Source organism: Dicentrarchus labrax, unplaced genomic scaffold (assembly GCF_905237075.1).
Source record: "Dicentrarchus labrax unplaced genomic scaffold, dlabrax2021, whole genome shotgun sequence".
NCBI lineage: Eukaryota > Metazoa > Chordata > Actinopteri > Moronidae > Dicentrarchus > Dicentrarchus labrax.
The window spans coordinates 246,540-270,000 of NW_026136730.1; the positions used below are offsets into that span (position 1 = coordinate 246,540).

General features: G+C 41.2%; 1 protein-coding gene across 14 annotated transcripts in view; it reads right to left on the reverse strand.

Moving 5' to 3' along the window:
* tnikb (TRAF2 and NCK interacting kinase b) overlaps positions 1-23,461 on the reverse strand; it is a 58,646-nt gene that overhangs the window by 34,048 nt on the left and 1,137 nt on the right. For all 14 annotated transcript variants that reach the window (XM_051393296.1, XM_051393288.1, XM_051393290.1 and 11 more), the window contains exons 2-12: positions 18,241-18,306; positions 7,116-7,172; positions 6,711-6,836; positions 5,922-6,032; positions 4,850-4,940; positions 4,583-4,713; positions 2,998-3,052; positions 2,308-2,386; positions 1,368-1,543; positions 1,180-1,246; positions 578-776 (exon numbers count right to left, since the gene is read on the reverse strand). In XM_051393296.1, coding sequence (XP_051249256.1) covers positions 578-776; positions 1,180-1,246; positions 1,368-1,543; positions 2,308-2,386; positions 2,998-3,052; positions 4,583-4,713; positions 4,850-4,940; positions 5,922-6,032; positions 6,711-6,836; positions 7,116-7,172; positions 18,241-18,306 — 1,158 coding nt within the window. The remainder of the gene's footprint in view (positions 1-577; positions 777-1,179; positions 1,247-1,367; positions 1,544-2,307; positions 2,387-2,997; positions 3,053-4,582; positions 4,714-4,849; positions 4,941-5,921; positions 6,033-6,710; positions 6,837-7,115; positions 7,173-18,240; positions 18,307-23,461) is intronic.

Genomic DNA, 23,461 nt, shown 5'->3' on the forward strand with positions numbered 1-23,461 from the left:
CTGTTAATATTTTATTAAAAGAAATGTTTCTACTTCAATATACAGACTTTTTTTTTTAGCTTTCTAGTCGAGCGATCAGGTTTAATCATTGGTAGCCACGTTGAGCTGATTAGATGTAGATCTGCAGGCGACAGTGTCTCAGATGTGTAAGGTGTCATTGAGGCTCCATTGCAGCACAACATGGTGCAAGGATGCAAAACAGATGGAAATACTGCTTCATCATGGTTTATATGTTTCCCCTTCAGGGATGATAAAACACCTTTTACAACTCCCTGCTTACACTCTAATAAAGCAGTCTGTGCTCATGTAGATATTAAAATAACGTATGAGGTCAAATCTATTCAATATAATTGTGTCCTTGAAGTAAATCTGTTTTATGTTTGTTATTCCTATACGAAAGAATAATTAAATAAATCCAAATAAATTCACTGATAAATGTAGGTGATTATACTCAATTATATGTCATTAATATGTCAAGTTTTATACATTTTTATTTGTACGATTTTAAAAAAAGTGTCTGTACGATAACATATTGTTGTTGTTTCACATAACGCAGCAGATAAAATAAAAGCGTTACCTCCTCCAGCCGTCGCCTCTGTTCTTTCTGCTCCTCAATGCGTTTCTGCCTCTCAGCCAGCAGTTGGCGTTTGTGCTCCTCGTTCTGCTGCTGCTCCAGCTGCTGACGCCGGATCAGCTCCGAACGCTCCTTATTGGCCAACTGGAGGCGCAGGAAGTCGCGCCTCAGAGTCGACTCCCCGGGAATGTTGATGATGGAACTAGAAGAGAACCAAATCAATTATTATTTAATAATAATATAATTATTATTTATTATTATAAGATTATATAACATAAATCTGCAGTCCCTTTAAATCATAAACTATAAACATGGAGGATTTAATTAAAATGTATACTCAGGATAATCAAAATAAAGAGAGTTAAAGGGCAAGTGCATGTAATAACAGTATCAACAGCAGCAGTACAAGTAACAGAAGCTGTATAGTAGTGCTTGCAGTTGCAGTACAAACAGTAGAAGCAGGAACATTATGTGCAGTAGAAGTAGTTGTGGCTGTAACAGTAGTAGAAATACTAGTAGTGTTAGTAGTAGAAGTAGTAGCACTAGTGGTAGCAGTAGAATCAGTAGTGCTGACAGTACTGCAGGATCAGTATTAGTAGTCGTACCTTGGCTCTCCAATGTCCCTCTCTTCGTCCTCCTCCTCGCTCCCACTGTACTCGTATTCTGTCTCATCTGCAGGAAACACACAGACTTCAGGTTAACATTCACACAGTCTGAACCAGCTGATCCTCCATCCAGCTGTTTGCAGCTGTCTGCAGCTGTGAGGTGAGTCAGTGGGGGTGTGCAGCCTCACCTCTCTCCCCCCTCCTCTTCTTGGTGCGGTCGATGTGGTCCTTCAGCTGGATGCGGACCTGCCGCTCGTTGGGAAGGTCCCTGATGAAGGGGTGCTTGAGGAGCTGCTCGGTGCTCGGCCTCTGGCTGTGGCTCTTCACCAGACAGCTATCTATGAACGACTGGAACTTCTTCGACCTGCAAACACACACAGATACACGAGAGTAACCAAAACCAACCATTTAATGAGCAGATTGATGGTTAATAATATAATGGAGGATCACATTATAAACATATGGAGGATTTAAAGAGGATATAAAGTCAAATGTCTTCGGTAAAGTTGATATTCGGGATATTCAAAGTGCACATGCATGTAATAATATTATCATCAGCTGCAGTACAAGTAATAGTAGTTGTATAGCAGGAGCAGTAACATTATGTGCAGTAGAAGTAGCAGAAGTAGAAGTAGTACACTTCCACATCACTGCAGCGAGGTGAGAAGTTAAACCGCCGCAGTTCCTCGAAAACTCAATACTGAGCTGTTGAACTCTCTAAAAAGGTTGAAAACATTTAAAGTAACACATTGTTTTTAATTTAAAAATCACAGAAATATAACTGTTGGAGCACAGTGCAAGTGTTTGTTGTCCATGTTTTTTTTTCATTCTCTCTTTAAGGTGCATTTGTTTTGTACACAACTTAAAGAAACTTGCAGTTAAATGTGCCAGAAAGGAAGTTTTTCCCCGTTAATTCAGGTTATTCTCAACCCCTGAAATAGACTGAGTGTGAGGTTGAGGTTGAAATCAGATTACTGCTGAATGTGGCACATAATCAGGGCCAGAGGAGGCATGGTGAGATGCTGACTCTGGATAATAACCACAGAGCAGGTGCAGAGGAAACATCTGTGTGTGTGTGTGTGTGTGTGTGTGTGTGTGTGTGTGTGTGTGTGTGTTTTAGTGACTCACCACTTCTTTGACTTGAGTCTGGGGGCAGGATTTCTGGGGATGAGGAAGAGCGCTCTCATTGGATGCATGTCACACAGAGCTGAGGAGGAGGAGGAGGAGGAGGAGAGAAAGTAAAGGAGAAGACAGAAAAAGAGAGGAGGAGAAAAGGGAACGGGAAATGTAGGGAAAGAAAGCGGACAAAGTGACAAGACATGATGTGAGGGTAGGAGGAAAGGAAATAAGGAAGGAAAGGAAAGAAAATTAGAACATGAAGAGGAAAGGAAAGGTAGAAGATAAAAGGAAACGGAAAAGACACAAGAGAAGATAAATTAGAAGAAATAAATAGAGGAAAGGAAATTATAAGAAAGGACCGAAGAGGAAACAGGATAAGAAGAAAGATGAGGAAAGGAAACAGAAAGAGACATAACCAGACGAGGAGATAGAAAAGGAATTCAAAAGGACACAAGAGGAGAACAGACGAGGCAAGAAGAGAGAAAACAAAAAGAGATAAAACAGGAAGAGACAAGAGGAAATGAAAGGAAACAGAAGGAGACAAGGAGAGGACAGAAGAGAAGAGAAGACAAGAAAAAGGACACACGAGGGATTAGAAATGGAGGAGAAAACAGAGGATGTATTTAGACTTTCATCGGAGACAAACTGTTCTGTGTGTCCACTGGTAAGAGTTCAGTGAGTCTGATGTTTCACACTTACGTGGTGCTCCCTCTGCCATCTCTATGGCTGTGATACCGAGCGACCACAGATCACTCTGCAAACACACAGAGAGAGAAAAACTGAAAACTTTCACATCCTTAAAAAACGTGTTACCGACTTAACACATCACTTATTCGGTCCTCTGGTCAGTGTTCTTGTTAGGTGATAAAAATATTAAACTGTGCCCATCTGCCGCCGCTATTGTCCGTCTCTGGCTTCTACTTTTCTATCAGTATTATTTAGTTTTTAACACATTTTAGCCAACAAACAGCTATTTAAAGTTGATGTTAATCTTGTGAGATGAACTGAGGGCATCTCGACACGTGAAGCCCCGGAGGGTCGGAGTTAATGGCGTCTTAACGGAGCAGCGTTCCTCCTCTGCGGGCTCGCCGCGGGGATTCGTCCTGTCCCCGTTACTGCACATCCTTTAGATTCAGTGTTTTCAGCGGCTGTTGCTGTGACTCTGCGTGCGGCTGGTGGTTTGTGCAGTCGTGTGGTGAGATGAAAAAAACAAACCCTAGATATGATCATTGAACCTTTGCGGAGGTTTTTAAAGGTCAGTCGGTGTTACTTGTTCACAGCTACAAGCATCGTGACTCTGTGATTGATGGGAGATTGAACTTTGGGAGGCAATCGAAGGAAAAAAACAACAAAAGCTGCTTGTTTTTGTTTTCACGGTCCACAGGAACTCTCTGACATTATTTTCCTTTAATCAATACGTGCACAGATTTATTTATACGATGTGGCTGCGGCCCAGGGGGTAGAGCGAGTCGAAAGGTTGGCGGTTCGATCCCCGGCTCCTCCAGCTGCACGTCAAAGTGTCCTTGTGCAAGATACTGAACCCCAAATTGCTCAAATGTAGTGTGGAACTGAATTACTTTACCAATTACTGCCTATAATAGTAAGTAGTTACGAGGAAAAGTAACTTTTGCATCACTTTTAAATGTCTCTTATTAATGCACTCAGCTGTCAGATATATAATATATGTTTTCATTAGTGTACAATCCCCTGAAAATAAGAATTGTTGTGTTTTTGTTACCTAAGAATGAGCTGTTTTTAACGACAGAGTTCTACAGAGGTGAACCGCCATGTTTCTACAGTAGCCCAGAGAGGACAAAACAAACACTGGCTCTAGATGTGGTCTTTCATGTTTTTCTTTGCCACTGTAGTTTCTCATTAGTGTCTCACTGCTAGATGGCACTAAATCCTGCACATGGGTCCTTTAAACCTGCATTTATCAATAGTGCGTGCTCCTGATATCAACTCTGTCGCAGCATTTAGCCTCTTTTAGCTCATTGTTTTGATTGTCTGCACATAAGCAGCCCTCGAATATAACTTCTGAGGTTGAATTTTAGAGAAAGGAAGGATATTCTCAACTTTTTTATAATAAAAACATTAGAAAGTAGCTGCAATGGGCTTTAACACAAAATCCACATATAGTGCAACAACAACATCACTCAGAGCTTCCAGACTGTAGTTCTCTTATGAAACCATATATATACATATATACATCTGCAGTACAGACAGTACTGTATGATACAGACACTGTACGTGCAGCATCCACATCTACACACATCAGCCGTACCTTGAAGTCATACGTGGCGTCTGGGTTCTCGTCACAGGCGATGACCTCCGGGGCCATCCAGTACGGCGTCCCGATAAACGTGTTCCTGCGACCCACCGTACGATCCAGCTGAGCGCTCACACCGAAGTCCACTGCAAACACACACACACACACACACACACACACACACACACACACACCGAATGAAGAGGTTAAATTACAAGCAACAATATGATATATTAATGTCAGTATGATATACTGATGTCAGATGACACGTTGCCCTCTCACCTAGTTTAACCTCGGCGTTCTCCGTCAGCAACACGTTCTGGCCCTTGATATCTCTGTGGATGACCTTGTGCTGGTGGAGATGGGTCAGACCCTGGAGACAGAGAAACAGACGATAATAATAACTTTATTTATGTAGCAGACAAAGCAAAAAGATCACCCTGACACACAAAAAATAAAATTAAATATAACAATAATAAGAGCAGAATAGACATAAAAGTCACTGATTCTGAAGACTTTATCTCCTCAGTCGAGAAGCTTTGACGGCAAACGTCAGCTTTTAGATTTAAGCCTCGACTTTGGAGCAGCCAGAAGGATCCACCTGAGGATCGAAGGCTGCAATCTGGCTCATAAGAGGGTGACCATTTCTGTGATGTAGCTTGCTTACTACTTCCTGTTAATTAGGCCTTACTATGACAGAAAGCAGGGTAGAAGTAGACGGTACTGGGAGCTTCCTCTCTTGAATTTCTCATTTAGATTGTTTCCAAAAACAAGTCTCGAAGTCCAATAAATCTAAAGTGAGAAAATAAATAAAATATGGTCTATAACTGATTGTCTATTAAAAAGGTTGTAATGTAATTTAAGCTAATTCCTTCAACTATCATCATAATTTCAACACATCGATTGTTTTTGACAGAATATATTAACATCAGATTCACTCATTCATTTACTCTCTTTAAAATAAATAAACTAGATATCGCTGATAATCCCTCAAAGTGTCACATGATTAATATCTACATGTAACAGTAAAAATGAGGAAGGTTAACTCTACAGGCTTATGGATCATTATTACAGAGCCAATACTGCAGTGTGTAAAAAATCAATACAATGGCTCCTTAATATCCCTCAATGGTTCCTTTAAAGAACTCCTCATCATCACATTTTTATGAGCGACTTGGGTCACTGCAGCAGAAAAACAAGAAATAATACAGAATATATCCAAGTAAGGAGTTCCTCAGGGAACCTTCTGGGGTCCCTTTTATATTTGTTTCCCACCAGAAAAACTGTTTCATCAAACATTTAAGAATAAGATGTTTTTTTCATGTGGTGGTTTTGATTTAATTTCAGCTCTCACCCTGAGGATCTCCCTGCAGACGTAGGCGATCCACTCCTCCTTCAGAGAGTTCCCTTTGGTGTTTTTGATCAGATCCGTCACCGATCCGGCTCCGCAGAACTCCATCACCAGCTACACACACAAACACACAAATATTGTCATTGTACAGATAATAAGTGGCTGCTTAATAAGTGGTTCGTCTTTTAAAATAAAAAATGTGCAGACATTAACTTAACAGAACTCATTTAAAGAGCAATTTAAAGTAACACCAATTCCACCTTTTGAGTTAGTACATTTTATTTAAGGTGACATTATTATAGTGTAATTTGATTCTGGTCCCTGGAGCCTTTTGCCTTTAAAAACAAATCATCAACAAAACATGTAAACGTCCCTTATTAACCCTCTAAAAAAATAAAGTTCAAATAATTTCTGTGTACAGAAATATTTTGTTCACGTTTCTTGTTTTTATTTAATAAATGTGATATTTATGACTCAATTTCAATACCTTTTTCAATTATTTCTGGTTTATGGACTTATGAAACCTTTTAGTTTAGGTTGTACAGATTTTAGGTATATTAATTATTTCAATATCTTAAAAAATGACATCAAAATAAGCAAAACTACAAATTTCTATTGCAGAGTTTAAAGTTAAGGAATATAAAAACTCATTCATACAACATTAACAGAAGGAGGAGAACAGACGACCAACGATAGCTGGTCCAAGTTGTGTGTGAAACAGAAGCCGCTCTTTGAAGTGTGAATGAGGTGCGTTCAAGATAAAATGAGGTGCCACGTCGCTCATGTACGTACCCAGAGCTGGTCATCCATCCCGGGAGGGTTTTTCTTGACGAAGGCTCCATAATAGGTCGCGATGTTCCTGTGATGGCTGTACTTCTTTAACATGTTGATCTCCGCTTTAATCTCCTCCTCCTCATCCTAAAACACACACACACACACACACACACACACACACACACACACACACACACACACACACACACAAATAAACACAATGCTGATATTAAAACTCTGTGTTTACTGAAATGTAATAAATTAGACTGCTGGAGGAAATCAGATAAAGAAGAAAAGTCTAATGAGGACAAACTGCTGCTCAAACGCCCTCAAGCCAGGATCTGTACGCTCAATCCCACAAGGTGTGTGTGTGTGTGTGTGTGTGTGTGTGTGTGTGTGTGTGTGTGTGTGTGTGTGACTTACTCCTGTGACATCCATGACCTTAATAGCAGCAAGCTGGCCTGTTTTGACATGGCGACCCTGAAAGACACAGAGACAAAAGGATTAAATGTCAACTGTCCCGTCACTTGTGTGTGTGTGTGTGTGTGTGTGTGTGTGTGTGTTGCATTTTAATGTCAATGTCAGTGAGATGCTACTCATGCAAACTGACAAATAGCACCAAAAAGTTACTATACAACGGACCAGGACCAAATAAGGGCTGTAAGAAAAGAGGTTTATATATCAGCATTTCCTTCAATTCTGTGGAGAAAACTAAATTAAATTAACATTTTTAAAGATCTGAACACAAGCTGTATTCACAGAGCTGTCACTCTCTGATCTCAACTTCAAACAACCAAAGAGCTCCAATAAAGTCTGTATGAATGTATAAAAACTAATACAGACGCAGAATTGTATAAAAAGTTCCTAAAAATATCATCACTGATCAATATTCACAGGAAATAAACCTCAATTTATGCAATAAGGAAAAAGGTCTTATGGTATTTATACCCGTATAAAATTCATCCATTAACATTACATCCACAGTTGCTTTGGGTTTTTGGAGGAGAGCTTTAGTTTTATAAGTTCAATTCTCATCTCTTTGTGCTCTTAAATGTTCTGTTTTAAGATAATAAACTTTATTTATCCAAAGGGAAACTGTTGTGCAGCAGTTGTCGTACAAAAGTAGGAAAAGAGTGCAAATGTAAAGTATCAAATAAGGTAAATAGAAGTCCGAGTGAGTTCTTAAAAGCAGGTGAGTGTAAAGTAGTAATGACTGTATATGTAAGCATGTGATCATCTTACAGGTTTAATTAAATGTAAATTGTTGTATCCTGATGATGGAAACTGTCTCTGTATAAAAAACCTTGACAAAGTGAACTGAAAACCAGATTACAGCTGCATATGATCCAGTTAATGAGGTACAGGGTTATTATAGTTAACAAAAACTAAAAGTAGGCGTGAAAGAACATTGTAATTAACTAAAATGTCTTAAGTTTTGTTAATTTGGTTAAAAGTGCCTTCACAAAGTGTATTATAATACCTATATAATAAAAAAAACTGAAACTAACACTGAAACCAAATAAAGACAAAAACTTATTACAAAACTATAAAAACTGTGAGGTAATTCGATAATAGTTTCCCATCTGTGTTGATTCACAGCCAAATCACAATTTCTGTGTTCAAACCCTCTGACGCACAGCAACTCTTTGTTGGATGTGTCGGGACCGTGAAGCTCGTGGAAACAGTATTCCTGCAGTGACAGGAAATTAATTTGCCACGCTCGACCTAAAGCGCTTCAAATTTAGATCTCTGGATTTCTTGTTCAGTCCACAGTCCGGACTATTTCCCATGAGCCTCTCGCTGTGGTGACGCGTGCCGGTAGGAACATCAGAGACGATGATACAATTATTATTATATCCTTTGACTCCCTGAAATGTTCCTCGTAGTAAAAAGGTTTATGATGGTTCTCTTTAGTTTGGTAGAAGTTTGGTTTTATTGAAACGTACACAGTGTTTTTACCTGGTTATGAAACACTTAATTTAATACTATAATGCCACTATATGATCTACATTAACAACAACACCATGAGAGAGTGTATGAGTGGATGTTCTTAATGCCTGCCACCGGGTCGGATTCCCCTTGAAATCAATGAAACCAGGCAGCAGAAACACCGTCACTCTCACATGCTTGCGTCTGAACCTCAGTGCTTCAGAACAATCAGCGTCCTGTGAGGAACTACGGGAACAACCGGAGAGTATTTCTTGCAGGATGTTTTTCTTTCTTGTCCCCCGACTGACCTCAGTAAGAGTTTGACCACGTTATACGGTTCGTTGATCTGATTGGTTGAAGTTCGCCCTTGATACACTGCAGTCAGGTTATAACACAATCAACAAACAAACTAAAAGTTTTTTTGCCTTTTGACTCGTTGGAAAGTAGAAATGTCGACACTGTTAAAAGGTCCAGCGTGTAGGACTACAGGTTACAACCCCCACGTCTCACCCTCCTGTTCCAAGTGTGTTGGAGAAACTACAGTGGCAAAAAAAAACTCAGCAAAAGAGAGAAAATCACTCATTAAAACATCACAGTTCCACCAAAAAGTGACTGCAGATTGTTTCATTTGAGGTCTGAAATGGTAAAAACGGCGTCTTCTTTCCGAACTTCCAACCCCTCAGATGTATCTCTGCGGCCCCTCGGAAGGGTCCCGACCCTTACGTTGGGAAACCGCAGCACCGGAGGCTGAAACCGTGTCTTTTAAAATCCAGCCTGACTCCTCCTCCTCCGAACTGAAGTCAGTATCACAGCTGTTAAAGCGAGAAAGTGGAAATGTATCCACCTCACCACCAACCCACCACCCCATCACCCCATCGCACACACACACACAGACAAACACACACCATCTCCTCATGGTAACCTAGCAACAGGGCTGGCAGGTTGTTTAGTGAGGGCAACGAATGGCGGGGGGGGGGTTGGAAGAGTCAAAGTGATGGCAGTGTGTGTGTGTGCAGTGTGTCTGTGTGTGAGGGGGCCATGATATTTCACACTCTGGGTCACTGTGAGCTGCTCAGATTCACACACACACACACACACACACACACACACACACACACACACACACACACACACACACACACACACACACACACACACACACACACAGTGTCTTGGTTACTCAGTGTTGCATCAGACACTGAATGTATCTGACAGGCCGAAACCACCTCGGAGTACGGAAAGTCTCTTGTTCTCTTTTTCACATCTTTCTGTCTGTCTCTCATCTTGACTCTCCTGTTTTCTATCACTCTCTGTCTTTCTGTCAGTCTTTTCTCTCTCTCTCTCTCTCTCTCACAGTCAGTCATGTTGCAGCAGCGGCAGTTTATATATAGTGCAGGTAGATAGTGTGAGTATTACTGTCAATCGAACGCTTGATTTATGCTCGCTCGACACTCATCATGTGTCTCTCAATGACAGAGAACGTGTCGCACCTCGCTCCGCATTTATAGCTCTGCATCAGTAAAATATGAACAGACACAGACTTTAAACTCTACTGGCTCTAACGAGGCTGATGTCCTTTCAGAAGTAAGTGGACATAATACATAGCCTTGTTTAATAAGTTGGACTGTGTTGTTTTTAAACAGCAGAGGGCGCTATCTACTTTTGCCCATTTGACGTCTTACATTACTCGTGTCAGTAGCTGTAGGTGCAAACTAGCCCTGCACGATATGAGGAATATCTGCGATGTGTTGCGATAAATAAACAAATCTTAAAGAGTTCATATTAGTTATACAGTTTCTATGTCAGCCTGGTTGTCTTTAAATCCTGGATGAGAATTAAAAATTTTAAATAAAACTAGATGTTGTTTCTAAAGCAGTCACAATAAAAACTCAATAAAATCTCACTGGAATCAAGTTTAAAATGTCAATAAAATAAATTATATTCCTGACACCAAAATACAGGAACAGTCATTCATACTGTCCTCCTTCCTCGCGCACGTTCGTATAGCGAGGACGATAAAAATGCGATGTATCGTTCAGCCCTCGTGTAAAAAACACAGCGACCAGAGGAATCACCATCCTGTTTAAAATTGGAGGTTTGGCAGCTTTTTGGCTTCTCTAAGACAGAAAAAGAAGAAGATAACAGACAAGACACGGCAAGAGATACACAAGGCTGTTTTTACCAAAGATGGTTTCTGTCATTTAAGGTAGTTCTTATATAATAAGTTTGGTTTTAATTAGTTATTTGAAGCTTTAAAAAGGAGGTATGAGAGGACTTTGATATTGCGTAGCCAACCCTGATCACTGTGGCTCCAAATTACGTCACCAGTGTAAGATGGCAGCGGCCGTATTTGGGATATTGTGGCTTAATTTCTGTATAGTGGGAGGAAGTAGGGGATGCGACGTCCATCTTTGTTGATGGTTGTTACCAGGGCATTCTTTTATTGTTGTTTATTTTTATTGTAGAAGTAAAAGTCCTGTTAATTCTTCCTGTAGACAATATTGTGTCACTCACAGTTCTTCTACTTGCTCATCAGGACAAAATATTAATTATTAATCACATTAGAAAACATGAAAGATACTGTTTCAGTGCCTTGACTGAAGAACCAAGTCTTTCCACATGAGCCCATGTTCAGGATTTGTTGGGATTCTGGGGTTTACTCAGCAATGTTATTATCCAGATAACTCAGTAAACATGCTCCTTGGACCTCAGGTTAAGTGTGTGAAGTGTCGCTGTGACTGCAGGACAAACGTCGGCGATCCACCGCGATGGAGCAATAAAAAGGCGAGGCAGATAAAATAGGAGAGATGAGAGGAAGAGATACCGTCTCAGAGAGGCTCTTTGTTTTGCTATCTCTCTTCCTCCGACGCTGGCGGCCGGCCACACAATTTCCCAAAGGTGACACAGAGCTCCCAGTGTGTGAGAGAGAGAGAGATTATGGCAGAATCAAGACGGCATGGGGAAAGCTGTATTAAAACACCACCTGAATCCACACATGGGAGAAAGAGAGAGAGAGAGATAAAGATAGCGACAGAGGGAGGTGACAGGTGAGGAGGAGGAGGATGACTGGAGATAAGAAAAAGGGCAGAATATCCTTTTGAGGTAGCCTGAGGCGTAAAAACACACCACGAGTCTCGTGTTCAGTCAAGCCCCACATTCTTAACCTGAACACAAGCCCCAACACATTGAGACAGAGACAGACTGAGAGAGAGGCGAGATACCAGCTGAGTTTCTATCCCAGCTGTGCGACGATTAAAGACACATAGAAACAGAAAATGTGGTCAGTCTGTGTTGATATGTGACAGATACCGAAACGTTTAGTGAGCTTAAAAGGTTGAAAAAGAGAAACTTATACTGTGTTTTAGGTGCTAATTAGTAGTTCAGCCAGTGGAATATCGCGTCCCGGGCTGCCCCTATGAATCACATATCTAGTTGGTATCAGGATTTTTTGATGCAATCCCAGTATCTCAAGGAATTATTGCTCCCTTTTCTAAGAAAAATACCAACTGAAACCCGGCAGTTTCAGCATGTGTGGACTTGTGGGGCTGTGTGTTGTGTTGTGAATATACTGAAACAAAACTTCATTAATGCTTCTGTGCAATTCTCAGAGATAAATCTTAGTCCAATCTTCAAATATCATCAGCTGCAGTTGCTTTTCATACTAAAATAGCACCTTCATATCACACAGACGTTATCATAATTACCAGTTTCTGACTAAATATGTCGATATCTAAAGCGTGTGTAATCATAAAAGTGGTCAGAGGACGCGAACCCTTGAAACCTGTCAGATCTCGAACTATCTGTTACGTGTGAACGAAGCAGAGTGAATGATCTGGAAAATAAATGAACAGACAGATCAGCTAATTGTTCAGCCATGTCTGCAAGCCTCCATTCACAAATCAGAGAGCGGAGCGGCATTCAACGGGCGAAGTATTGAGTGCACAAGACAGCACTGACGTTACAACTAAACCTCCAAGAAAACAACGATCAAAGCCGCCCTCAAAGTGCTGGACCTTCGTGCCCAAACACCGCCGGCATTAATGAGCTCAGGTCAGAAATGGAAAAAGGACAGACAATGAGAACCGTCAAATACGAGTATGTGTTGTGGGAGTTAAAGAATATAAGAACAAAATAAACTCTCCAGGTAAATTTAGAGCTAAAAAAAAGGTTGGAAATGGTTTTAAAATCTGTCCCAATTGAATTTCTTAGATTATCTCTGCATTATATGAAAGAATGACGTCAGACAAGTTGGATGAACTTAAATTTATGATTCATTCTGAGCGGTTTGGTGTTAAAAGTCAAACATCCCAGGAAGAAACAACGTTAAAATGATTTAAAGAGACGTTGAATCCCAGTAAACAAAAGGCTCTGACATCCAAACATGAGAGAGGCAGAAACACACAGACCGGTTTTTATAGAGCAGTGAATTTGCATTGTGAGTGAAATCAAACACTTCTGTATACGTCATGTGTTTGCATCTGATTCAGAATAAAAAGCCTTTCAGCTGACAGGAAGATGAAAATGAAGCATTAAACAGGAAGGAGGCGTTGCTGGAGGGCTTTCAAACCAGATCTGAGCTTCACAGCCAACGCCGAAATGCCTCCAACATACCAATCAATGTATACGCTTAAAGCTACTATAGGTAACATTTCCACGTTGAATGCTATGTTTTATATGGACTTGAGTTGTGTACTGGCGTCATCTCCCCTTTGTGCCTGCGTCAGCGTTGTGGTTGTCTGCCAGAAGCTGTCATACATTAACTGCTTATCCAGTCTGAAGCCACATTGTTACCATCCACTGTTTAGATCTTGGTGCTTTTTAACTCTAGATTTGAACCGGATGAAGGATTTTAGTCATCGGACGTCTGGATCTTAAGTTATCAGAGAAACAAGCTGAGCTAACGTTAGCAGCAGCTCGGCTCGCAGCCCCTCCGGGACGTCCTTTGTCTGTCCAACGGCGTGGGAGAAGCAGTGATTGTTAAGGTGGAACTGCTTTATTCAGTGTGTTTAAGGTGGAACTGCTTTATTCAGTGTGTTTAGTGGTTTTAATCATTTGTTTTGGAGAGGAGGAGACCTCTGTGTGTGTAATATTATATAATATAACTCCTGAAACCTAACCGGGAGAAGCTGACTGCCAATGGAGGTGAAGACAACAACTCCCATGATCCCACGCTGCTTCACAACATCATCAAACATCTTCTGTTATTGTTTTGATGTGAGAGAGCCACTAGCAGCAGAAATTACATATTAACTTTTGACAAATGAAGACTATAAATGTGTCAAACATACTTTACTGACTCTTGAAGTTATGCCTACATTCAGCACACACAAACACGAGACTGTTCGTTTATCTAATCTTATTATTATGACCTTCCCAAAGTCTAAATTAAGTTATACAGTATTTCCTCTGTTCCAAGCAGTCATGAGTTGTTTTTCACTTAAAAAGGTCTCCGACGTGGTTGTAAATCAATTGCTGCTGCATTAAGATCCTCATTTAACAATGTGAGTAACAATTACAGTTAACAGTGGGACCAATACAGTGGGACACAATGAGAGAACTGTTCAGAGTCATCAGTGTCAGACACCAAACTCTAACCTGCTGAAATTATCTAACAGCAGCAGCTAAAAGCCTGCAGGGAAATGTAAACTTAAAGAATATTGTACATGCTTTAATGCTCTCCAAGAACTGTCAGTCTTCCACCATCAATCAGACATTTCTTATTGCACGCTTGCTCACCGTCTGTAACTGTGAAAAGATTACCGGGAGGGGGGGCGTCAGCAGCCCCGAGGGGGGAAAAAGGATCTGAAAGCTGCTGGAAGACGTCAGCAGGGAGGATGAGTGAAGAATATTCTGCTCTGGGTCAAAAAATGTCACAGAACTGGAAATTAACAACTCCGCTACATGAACTTAACATGACTGTTTCCTTTCTGGATGACTTTGTGTTTTGTTCTCGGGGGAAAATATCAGGCGATGTTTTCTTTTTTTCACAACTCCCACAGCTTCTTCAACATTTCCCAGGAAGCAGCTGACATGCAACTGCAAAGTTCAGATGAAGTTTCCTGGAAAAAGAGTTATGTAATGTGGCACTAATTATAGGCAAAATGGAGACACTTCTAATTAATTCATTCCAATCAACTTCTTTCTGAGCCGGGAGAGTCTTCTACTGAGTGTACAGAAGGTCAGCTGACATGCAAAAAATCTAGAAAATCTCTATTCTTTTTACTTATTTGTGTCTTTTTTTGAGTCATGGACTCTTTATAAAACATCCTGATTGTGTATAATTATAATTATTTATATATTTATACTTTTAAACTGCTGTGTTAGGGGCCAAACAGTTTGTGAGAAACAAGTGTTTGTTTTCCACTTTAGTCATTCCTGTCGGTCTTCTGGTCCAAGTGTGTTTCTAAGGTGGAAGATTAAGTTGTCTGCTGTAATATAATCTCTTAATTATAATGACTACTTTCTCTCTTGTAGTCGGTGAGTAAGAAAACTCCCTAACAAGCAGGTAATGTTCAAAAATATCCCTGACGCGTAAGACAACTCAGTTATATAACTCAGGAGATTATTAGACATTATAAATAATCATTTCTTGATCTTTTTATTCAGTATAGCAGAATTTTTAGATATCGACATTTAAGAGTTTTAAAAATCCTATTATATAATTTTTATATTGTGTTTTTTGTATTTTATAACCTTATATGTGTGACAATGTCTGTCTAACCTGAACGAGCAGGTTAAAGCAAACAAAAGTGAATTCTGGACACTCCTGAGATTGTCGGTGTGTGTACATTAGGGCTGCATGATACGGTAAAAACATCATATTGGGATTATATAGACAGATATTCTGATTGTGAAATGATTTGGGATTAGTGGGAAATGATCATTTTGGCAGCACAAATTTAATTTTCACTGAAAAAAACTATTAAAATCGTGATGATGTGACATTTTTGGGGCTTTTTAGCAAACAAACATGATAATATTGCGAGTAACCACGCAGCCTTAGTGCTCATTACCAAATGTTTGTCGGCATGTCGCATTTATTCGCTGGGATTGTTTGTAATTAAGTAGTTTTACTGTTTTATGTCCTGATTGGCTGTTAATGAAGCATCGTGGGTGGAGGTCGCTGCACGGTGTTAGTTCCATCAATGTGCTAAAGTTATCTTTAAATACAGTTTGTTTAGTGATTTAAAGACTCTTAATTTAGTACCGCCTACATTTACAAAACAGAGAATAAGAGTCATATGTACCTTTATTGCTGTGAAGGTTCATTCACATTCATGTATACTGTATGTTGTTATTACACACACAGACAAACACACTTCTTCAACCTAATGAGTGTCCTACCATAACATATGAATCTTCTGCATGATCTACAATAAACTCCCTCAACTGTGAATCCTCTCTTCTGTCCAGATTCTTTGACAGCTTCAGAATAATAATCAATTCACACGTTTGAAGCTATGGTGTGTGTGTGTGTGTGTGTGTGTGTGTGTGTGTGTGTGTGTGTGTGTGTGTGTGTGTGTGTGTGTGAAGTGCAATCAGAACCCAATGATCTAAAGTCACAACACTGTTAAACATCAAAGCAACCAGCTTCTCTCCTCTTTGATGAAATAAAAATGATCCATATTGTAAATTGCTCATCAATACTGAACTACTCTCTCAACAGTTCGTATTTATAGTATTGATACTTCAGGTATTGATCTGCCCACTCCTATCTGGTGGTGCTATTGGATTCTTGATGGGAGTGTATCTTTTATGAGGTGATGTCTCTTTCGGTGCGCGTTACTCTTTCATAGGTCTTAATTTACCCACCATGCTTTGTGATCGACTACAGCTCGTGTTCATTTAGTTCTATCAATCATTTCGCCAAAGGAGGCGTCACTTCGACACAGCGGATCAATACCGAACATCCAGCAGCCGGGGATGGATGTGTCGAGGCTCTGTGTGCCTCTTTGTGTATCAGGCAGACGTGTGTGAGGGTGTTAATTGCTGTGCGAGAACACACACACAGACACACACATGCAGCCTCTCTGCTGTGTTGTTACAGTCTGCGTGGGCGTCTTCCGCTGCCTCACAAAGGAGAAAGTCAGTAGTAACTTCACATTTGGTCAAAAATGAAATAGCGCCGTTTCTTTGAGCTCATGCTGGAGTCAGAGGAGGAGGAGGAGGAGGAGGAGAGGATGAAGTGACTTCCTACCGAGCCAACAAATCTCAAATCACATTTTTTTTTAAACATCTTATGAGCAGCAGACACTCTGAGCACACGCTGCAAAACAACACAGAACGTAATCCCTGAAACGTCCATCATTTCTTCATTAAATCTGAATTCGTTCTTCAATTAAAACAGCAGACCTCAAAGTAAAGCAGTAGATTGCATAGCAGCCTGTGACAGCGTGGGCATGCAAAGCCATTTTCTGGGAGAGCAAACACTGCACTACAATACTGACAGGTACAAATTAAAGGCAAAACCAACATAAAGTCTCTTAGTAAGGTGTTGCACTGAACAGCCAGAACACGCCTTGATTCTACCGGATGCATGAACACAATTCTTCTAAAAGATATCCCCTCATCGGTGGACGGTCCACAATCTCCTATAGGGGTTCAGTTGTGTTGAGATCTGCTGACAGAGTATGATTAAACCATTCAGTGAGCCTCTCTATAGATGGGGTCATCCTGGAAGAGGCCACTCCCATCAGGGTAGAAATGTTGGTTAGTGGGTTGGTTGCAAGAGGAGGCCGAGTCGGGTCAAACGTCAAGTGTGAACTAAGCATGACGCACTCAATATGACAGTTATGGTTCTCTACCCAATTTCCTATCTGAATGTTCAGGTTCTTTTTCAGATGTTCCTGCCTCTCTCTGTCTGTAATCACCACTGTGTAGTGTCTCAATGTCCCGCCCACAGTGCTGTCTGATTGGTTACACATCATGAGTAACATCCTATCAACACTGAAGGCGGGCTGTGTCACAGACGGGGAAATGGAAGTACTCGTACAGAAGTACAGTACTTGAGTAAATGTACTTAGTCACTCCTCCAGTTGTTCAAAGTTCTGACATCAAGGATGTATTCGAAACCGCTTACTACCAGAATGTAGCCTGTGGCAGACAAACAGAGCAAAATCTGCAGTATAAAGTATAAATTTAGTCACTAAATTCAGTTTTTGATGCGAGAAATCAGCCGTGTAGATTTAGAATATTTGGCAGTTTTAAGAAAATTAGTGACTAATTGAAAAAGTGCTCCAAGCTAGCTGACACCCTCCTCTGCCCCCCCCCCCATCACACAGACCACTGCAGCCAACACAGCAGAGGACTTCAGCAGCAGTGATCATTGTCAATGTCTGTACCGCTGTTTATTCTGTCAGTCTGCTTCCCTCCGATCGTCAGATATCGATCTCTCAGGTGAATTTATTGGGATCATAATGGGATGATAGACAGTAGCTGAGCCTGGTCTAACATAGTGCAAAATAAATCAACCCCAAGACCTTATATATATATTGGTTATTGGTTTCCATTATTACTAATATTGGCATCTGTATCGGTTGATCACTGAAAGACCATCAACCTCTAACTTAACCCTGAGATATTGAAGTTCCTCAAACCGTTGAAGATTATGAAGTCTTACCTTGTAGACCTGCCCATAGGTGCCATTTCCAACCAATTCGACCAGCTCAAAGATACCAGCTGGGTCCTGAGACAGAGAGACAGAGACAGAAAGAGGGAGAAAAAAGAAACAGACAAAGTTAGTCAGGAGAACATAAACTGGACACAAGATGGATGCAGGAATGTGTGTGTTTCAACATCACACACACACACTGAAAGGTTGAGTGCATACCTGTGGTATCACCCTGTAAAAGGCCTCTGTGTGTCACCACACTGTTATTATTCCTTCAATAGGTAACCTCTGAGTTTACAAATGCTGCCTGTGGATTCTTACAGACACCGTCCACACTGAGTCCACACTGAGTCCACACTGACGCAGATCCGTTTCCTGTAGAGCTGCTTGTGTAACTTAACACAAGCTCTAATTCACTGAAATCACCAGCTCACTTCCTGCAGTGATATGAATTCTTAAACATCACGGAAACAAGAAATAAACCTTTTCTAATCTGCTCAGTGGTTCCCAACCTTTTTCCTTAAGGGAAGCCCTTTTCTATCATTTATTAAACTGTGACTAAAAAACTGTACAATGAACACAAACCGTGAACTCAGTAACTGCAGGAAGTTTGTGTAAAACGAGTGATTTGGATGAATTTTGAGCAGATTATTTCCTGTTTAAGGAACATTTTACACAATCCTCTGTATTCTGTATTTTAGTATCACTTTTAACAATCATACATAACTAACAGACTGTTTTCTTCTCATTGTTCCATTAGCTCTTTGGTTGTTTTAACTTTTCCAATGCAGGACGAGGACGATCATTTTAAGCACTTCACTCTCTTCACACTTACGTTTTTTGTATGGTTTAAACATGATATAGATATAATGTGTTAAATTAGTGAGCTTTAAAGATTGACTAGCTGTTTCCCCGTTTACTATATGATTTTGAATGAACAGAACTTTTTAGTTTTAGTTCTCTATATGAGATAAAAATAATGGCAGCTTTATCCCTTGTAGCACAAACGTCACACTTTTAGTATTTTTAAAGAAAATCCAACCAGCATCCCAACATAGAAATACATCAAAATCAGTCCAAAGGCAGCCGAGAAAGTCGGGGAAGGTCTCCTTTTTTAAGCTACTCAACACATTGACAATAAAACGTGATTAATACATTAAAATAATATATAAAATGCTTCAAAATCTTTCATTTGGAACCTTTAGATCCCACATTAACATCTGCAAAGAGAGTATAATGCAAAGTATGACCACTGACGATGACCGAGGAAAGATAACGGGTGAATTCAAACACACACACACACACACACACACACACACACACACACACACACACACACACACACACACACACACACACACACACACACACGAGATAATCTTATCTTCAGGCTGATTAAAATTCAATAAACCTCCCAAAACACAGATCTTGATCTTTAAGCATACCTGTGTGTGTGTGTGTGCGTGTGTGTGTGCGTGCGCGTGTGTGCGTGGTGCGTGCGTGCGTGCGTGCGTGCGTGCGTGCGTGTGCGTACAGTAGGCCTCAGGAGAGCGTTATGGATTATTACAGTGGAGCCTCCTGAAGGGGATTAGCTTAAAAAGCAGCGTTCCTTTTCACTCAAGGTCAAACAGAAGCACAACTAATCCTGGAAGACCACACCTCATGTGCACACACACACACGTGCACACACACACACACACCTGTACGTGCCTGTTACATCCCATACCAACTGTACGACCACACGCATGAGGAAAGAAAGCAGGAGCAAGAAGACAGGAGGACACGAGGAGCTGATGCAGAATCTAACCTGTAACTGCTAGTGGCTAGGAGGCTAGTGAGGTTTCCCATTGACATATAGTTCACCTGTTTATACCCAAAAGCATTAATATAAGACTGTATGACCAGAGCAGCTGGTCTTTTATTATGGAAAACAACAAGATTTGACTTCTAAACTCTCCTTCTACTACTGTGCTTTATTCCTTCCTTCTACCTCCCACATTCTTACACTAATATCCGTCCTCCTCTAACAGACTCATTACTTTAGTTTTTAATGCATTTGAGGAGAATTGCTGTTTTTAGGTTTTTTTATGCATCATTGCACGTCTTCCCAACATCAAGAACGGTGCATATGAAGCATTACAGACATAACAGGATGAAAAAGGACATAAAATAGTCCCGACCCTGTTTGAAGTTTCAGCTTTGCACAGAAACAGCTGGAAGAAACGTCCTTCAGAGGAACCAAGAGAGGACTTTAACACCACAATCAAAGGATTTTACTTTTATTGGAGTAAAGAAGTTGATCCAGTTCTTCTACTTTCACTCACAGGAGTAGCTGTACTTCTACTTGAGTAAAGAATGTTTGTACTTTCGCCACCTCTGACAGAAGATGGTAGAAATGTCGCCATCCACCACTGACAACAACATCGATATTGGCTAATTCTGCAATTCTGACCTACGCCGACATTTTATAATTCCTGTTATGGTCGGGCAACTAAAACACCTGGTTGAGGAAAGTGGAAGATTACGGTTACGTCTCCTTCCGTAATGTGCTTTTAAAGACTGAAGTTGTACCATAGAGAGACAGTAAGAACACGAACACGGTCTCTGAGATGAGTAAATGTTTCACTACCCCTCATTACACCTCGTTTAAAGACACTGAGTTGTATTAAGGTGAATGGATTCTTCTTCCACTATGTAACTTTTGGTTTCGGGTCGTGCGTAACGCTTTAAAGCAGAAGTCACACACCACCAACTATGTCACTGATTTTGGTGAAAGTGGATGGTATTTTCTCTCTGAGGTCCTCCGGCTGCTCCGCCTCAACTCCCTGTGATTGACAGAGTAGCTGCTGTTAGCTGTTAGCTGCTGCCCTGCCATGGATGCCTGGGACTGGGTGCTCAGAGCACTGTGTGTGTGTGTGTGGGGGGGGGGGGTTGGTGTTTACACTGGTGGAGCACCAGCTTCAGACCGCAAAGAGGAGGAAGTTATAAGCAGCTGCAGACAGACTGCGAGCTGGCTTGTTGTTGCACTTGCTTGATGCCTACCGTGTTAGAAATGTACCAGGGCTGCACAGTTAATCAGAATATTACAGTTAATCAGAATATTACAGTTAATCAGAATATTACAGTTAATCAGAATATTACAGTTAATCACAATATTACAGTTAATCACAATATTACAGTTAATCACAATATTACAGTTAATCACAATATGCAAATCACCGGAAGCTGCAATTGTTTGATGTGTGACAAACAGCATTATAATAAACTGCTCTAGGCCTTCTAAAGGTTTAAAATGTCACATTGTGATGATTTCTATCATTTTTTATGTAAAAATAAAATTTGTGATGTAGAAAATGATCATTCTCATACTTTAAACATCACAATATCTGTCAGAATAATCACACTGTGGTGTTTTTGAGATGTCCGTATCTACCACAGTGGTGTCTGAGACTGGAGGCGACACATCACAATAAATCCCAACTCTTACATCATGTTTCTTTAAAGGAAAATTCTGTATTTATAACAGGCTGGGTTTCTTTCTCATGGTTCTGTCACTGCTGTTGACTTTGATCACATTTTACTGATTCACTTTCCTCACTGAACAGAGCAGATCAGACACCAACGAGTCCTCCAAAACACCTCAGGCTCCAGTTGGTAGCTGTTCCTGAGCTTCCTATCATATCTGTAAGTGTCCCATCCATCCCTCCATCCATCCCTCCATCCATCCATCCCTCCATCCATTCATCCCTCCATCCACCCGGAGAGGTTTGAGGCCTCTTTACCATCGTCACACTCCCACTAGCTCCATGGACTTTGTGGTTCCTCTTTGAGCTCCTGCAGTAGTTTGTGTATGATAACAGGCATTCTGGGAGTTAAGAGCAGGATTATGCTAAAGAGAACAAAAAACAACATGTGGTCGGACGTTTCCACATCGGTGGTTTTCGGATGATATGACGGCTGTTTTGTTGACAAGCTGTTGTTATTGTGTCAGCGCTCGGGTTCCCGACCTGTTGGACTCTCAGATGTCGACACACCTCAGCAGTGAAGCTGTGACTGAAGCTGATGGAGGTTGTGAATATAAGAGAGTTTTCCAGTAGTAGAGCATTAAAAAGAACTCCTGTCCGTCTGAATAATGGGGAAGGACGCTGGGTAACAAAGAATACGAAGGACGTGACCTTTGTGTAGCTCTGTCGAGACTCTAACAGATATTCACGCTGCCCCTGACCACAGCTGTCGGAGGAATATAACCTCCGTCTGTGGACTGCTGCAGAAGCCAGTCGGTGGAGGACAAAGACTTTGGCTCATAACGGGAGATACGGCGAGAGGAGGAGGAGGAGGAGGTGAATAAGGGAGGTGAAGACGAGTCAGACTGTGTGAAGAGGTGATCAAAATGAGATCATTTAAGGCTTGATGTGCTGCAGAAACAGGAAGTGTGTGTGTGTGCTTGCGACAGGCTTTACGTCACGTTGAAACGTTTCCCCCCCACAGCTCTCTCTCTCTCTCTGCTCCGTCCTGGGTGACCTAATTTCTAGTCGTCATTCCACTGAGGGAGCAAAGATTCTCATTTTTACAGGAATCTATTCTGATCCTTCTGTCTGTCTGACTGTCTGTCTGTCTGACTGTCTGTCTGTTTGTGTGTCTGAATCTGTAACACACACACACACACACACACACACACAGACATGCAGTCCCACCCGGTCGATCGAGTCCAGACTTGATTGTTGCTCTGCAGGTACGACTGTGTTGCATAAGCAGCAGGAGAAAGGTGGAGAAGAGAAAGAGGAGCTGTGCAGAATACCACACACACACAAACAGTCACACACACACAAACACAAACAGTCACACACACACACACACAAACAGTCACACACACACACACACACACACAGTCACATGTCACATGGTTTGAGTTGAGCACCTACATGCAAATAAGAAACTGTGAGTTGATGTTTGTCTGAATGTAACAGCAGTCTCTCTCACACACACACACACACACACACACACACACATTCCTGCACTGTCTCCTTCTGCACGGCTCCTGTCCTCGCGCACGTGCACGCGCACAGAGCCACAAACAGCCACTGCGATGCAATGCTGCTGCTGCTGTCGCCACAACATCACGAAATGGCGGAACTCGCTCCTGTTGCGGTTACCGTCGCTATTATGCACGGTGTGTGCGTGTGTGTGCGCGCGTGCGTGAGTGCGTGCATCTGTAGCCTCTGTATCTGTG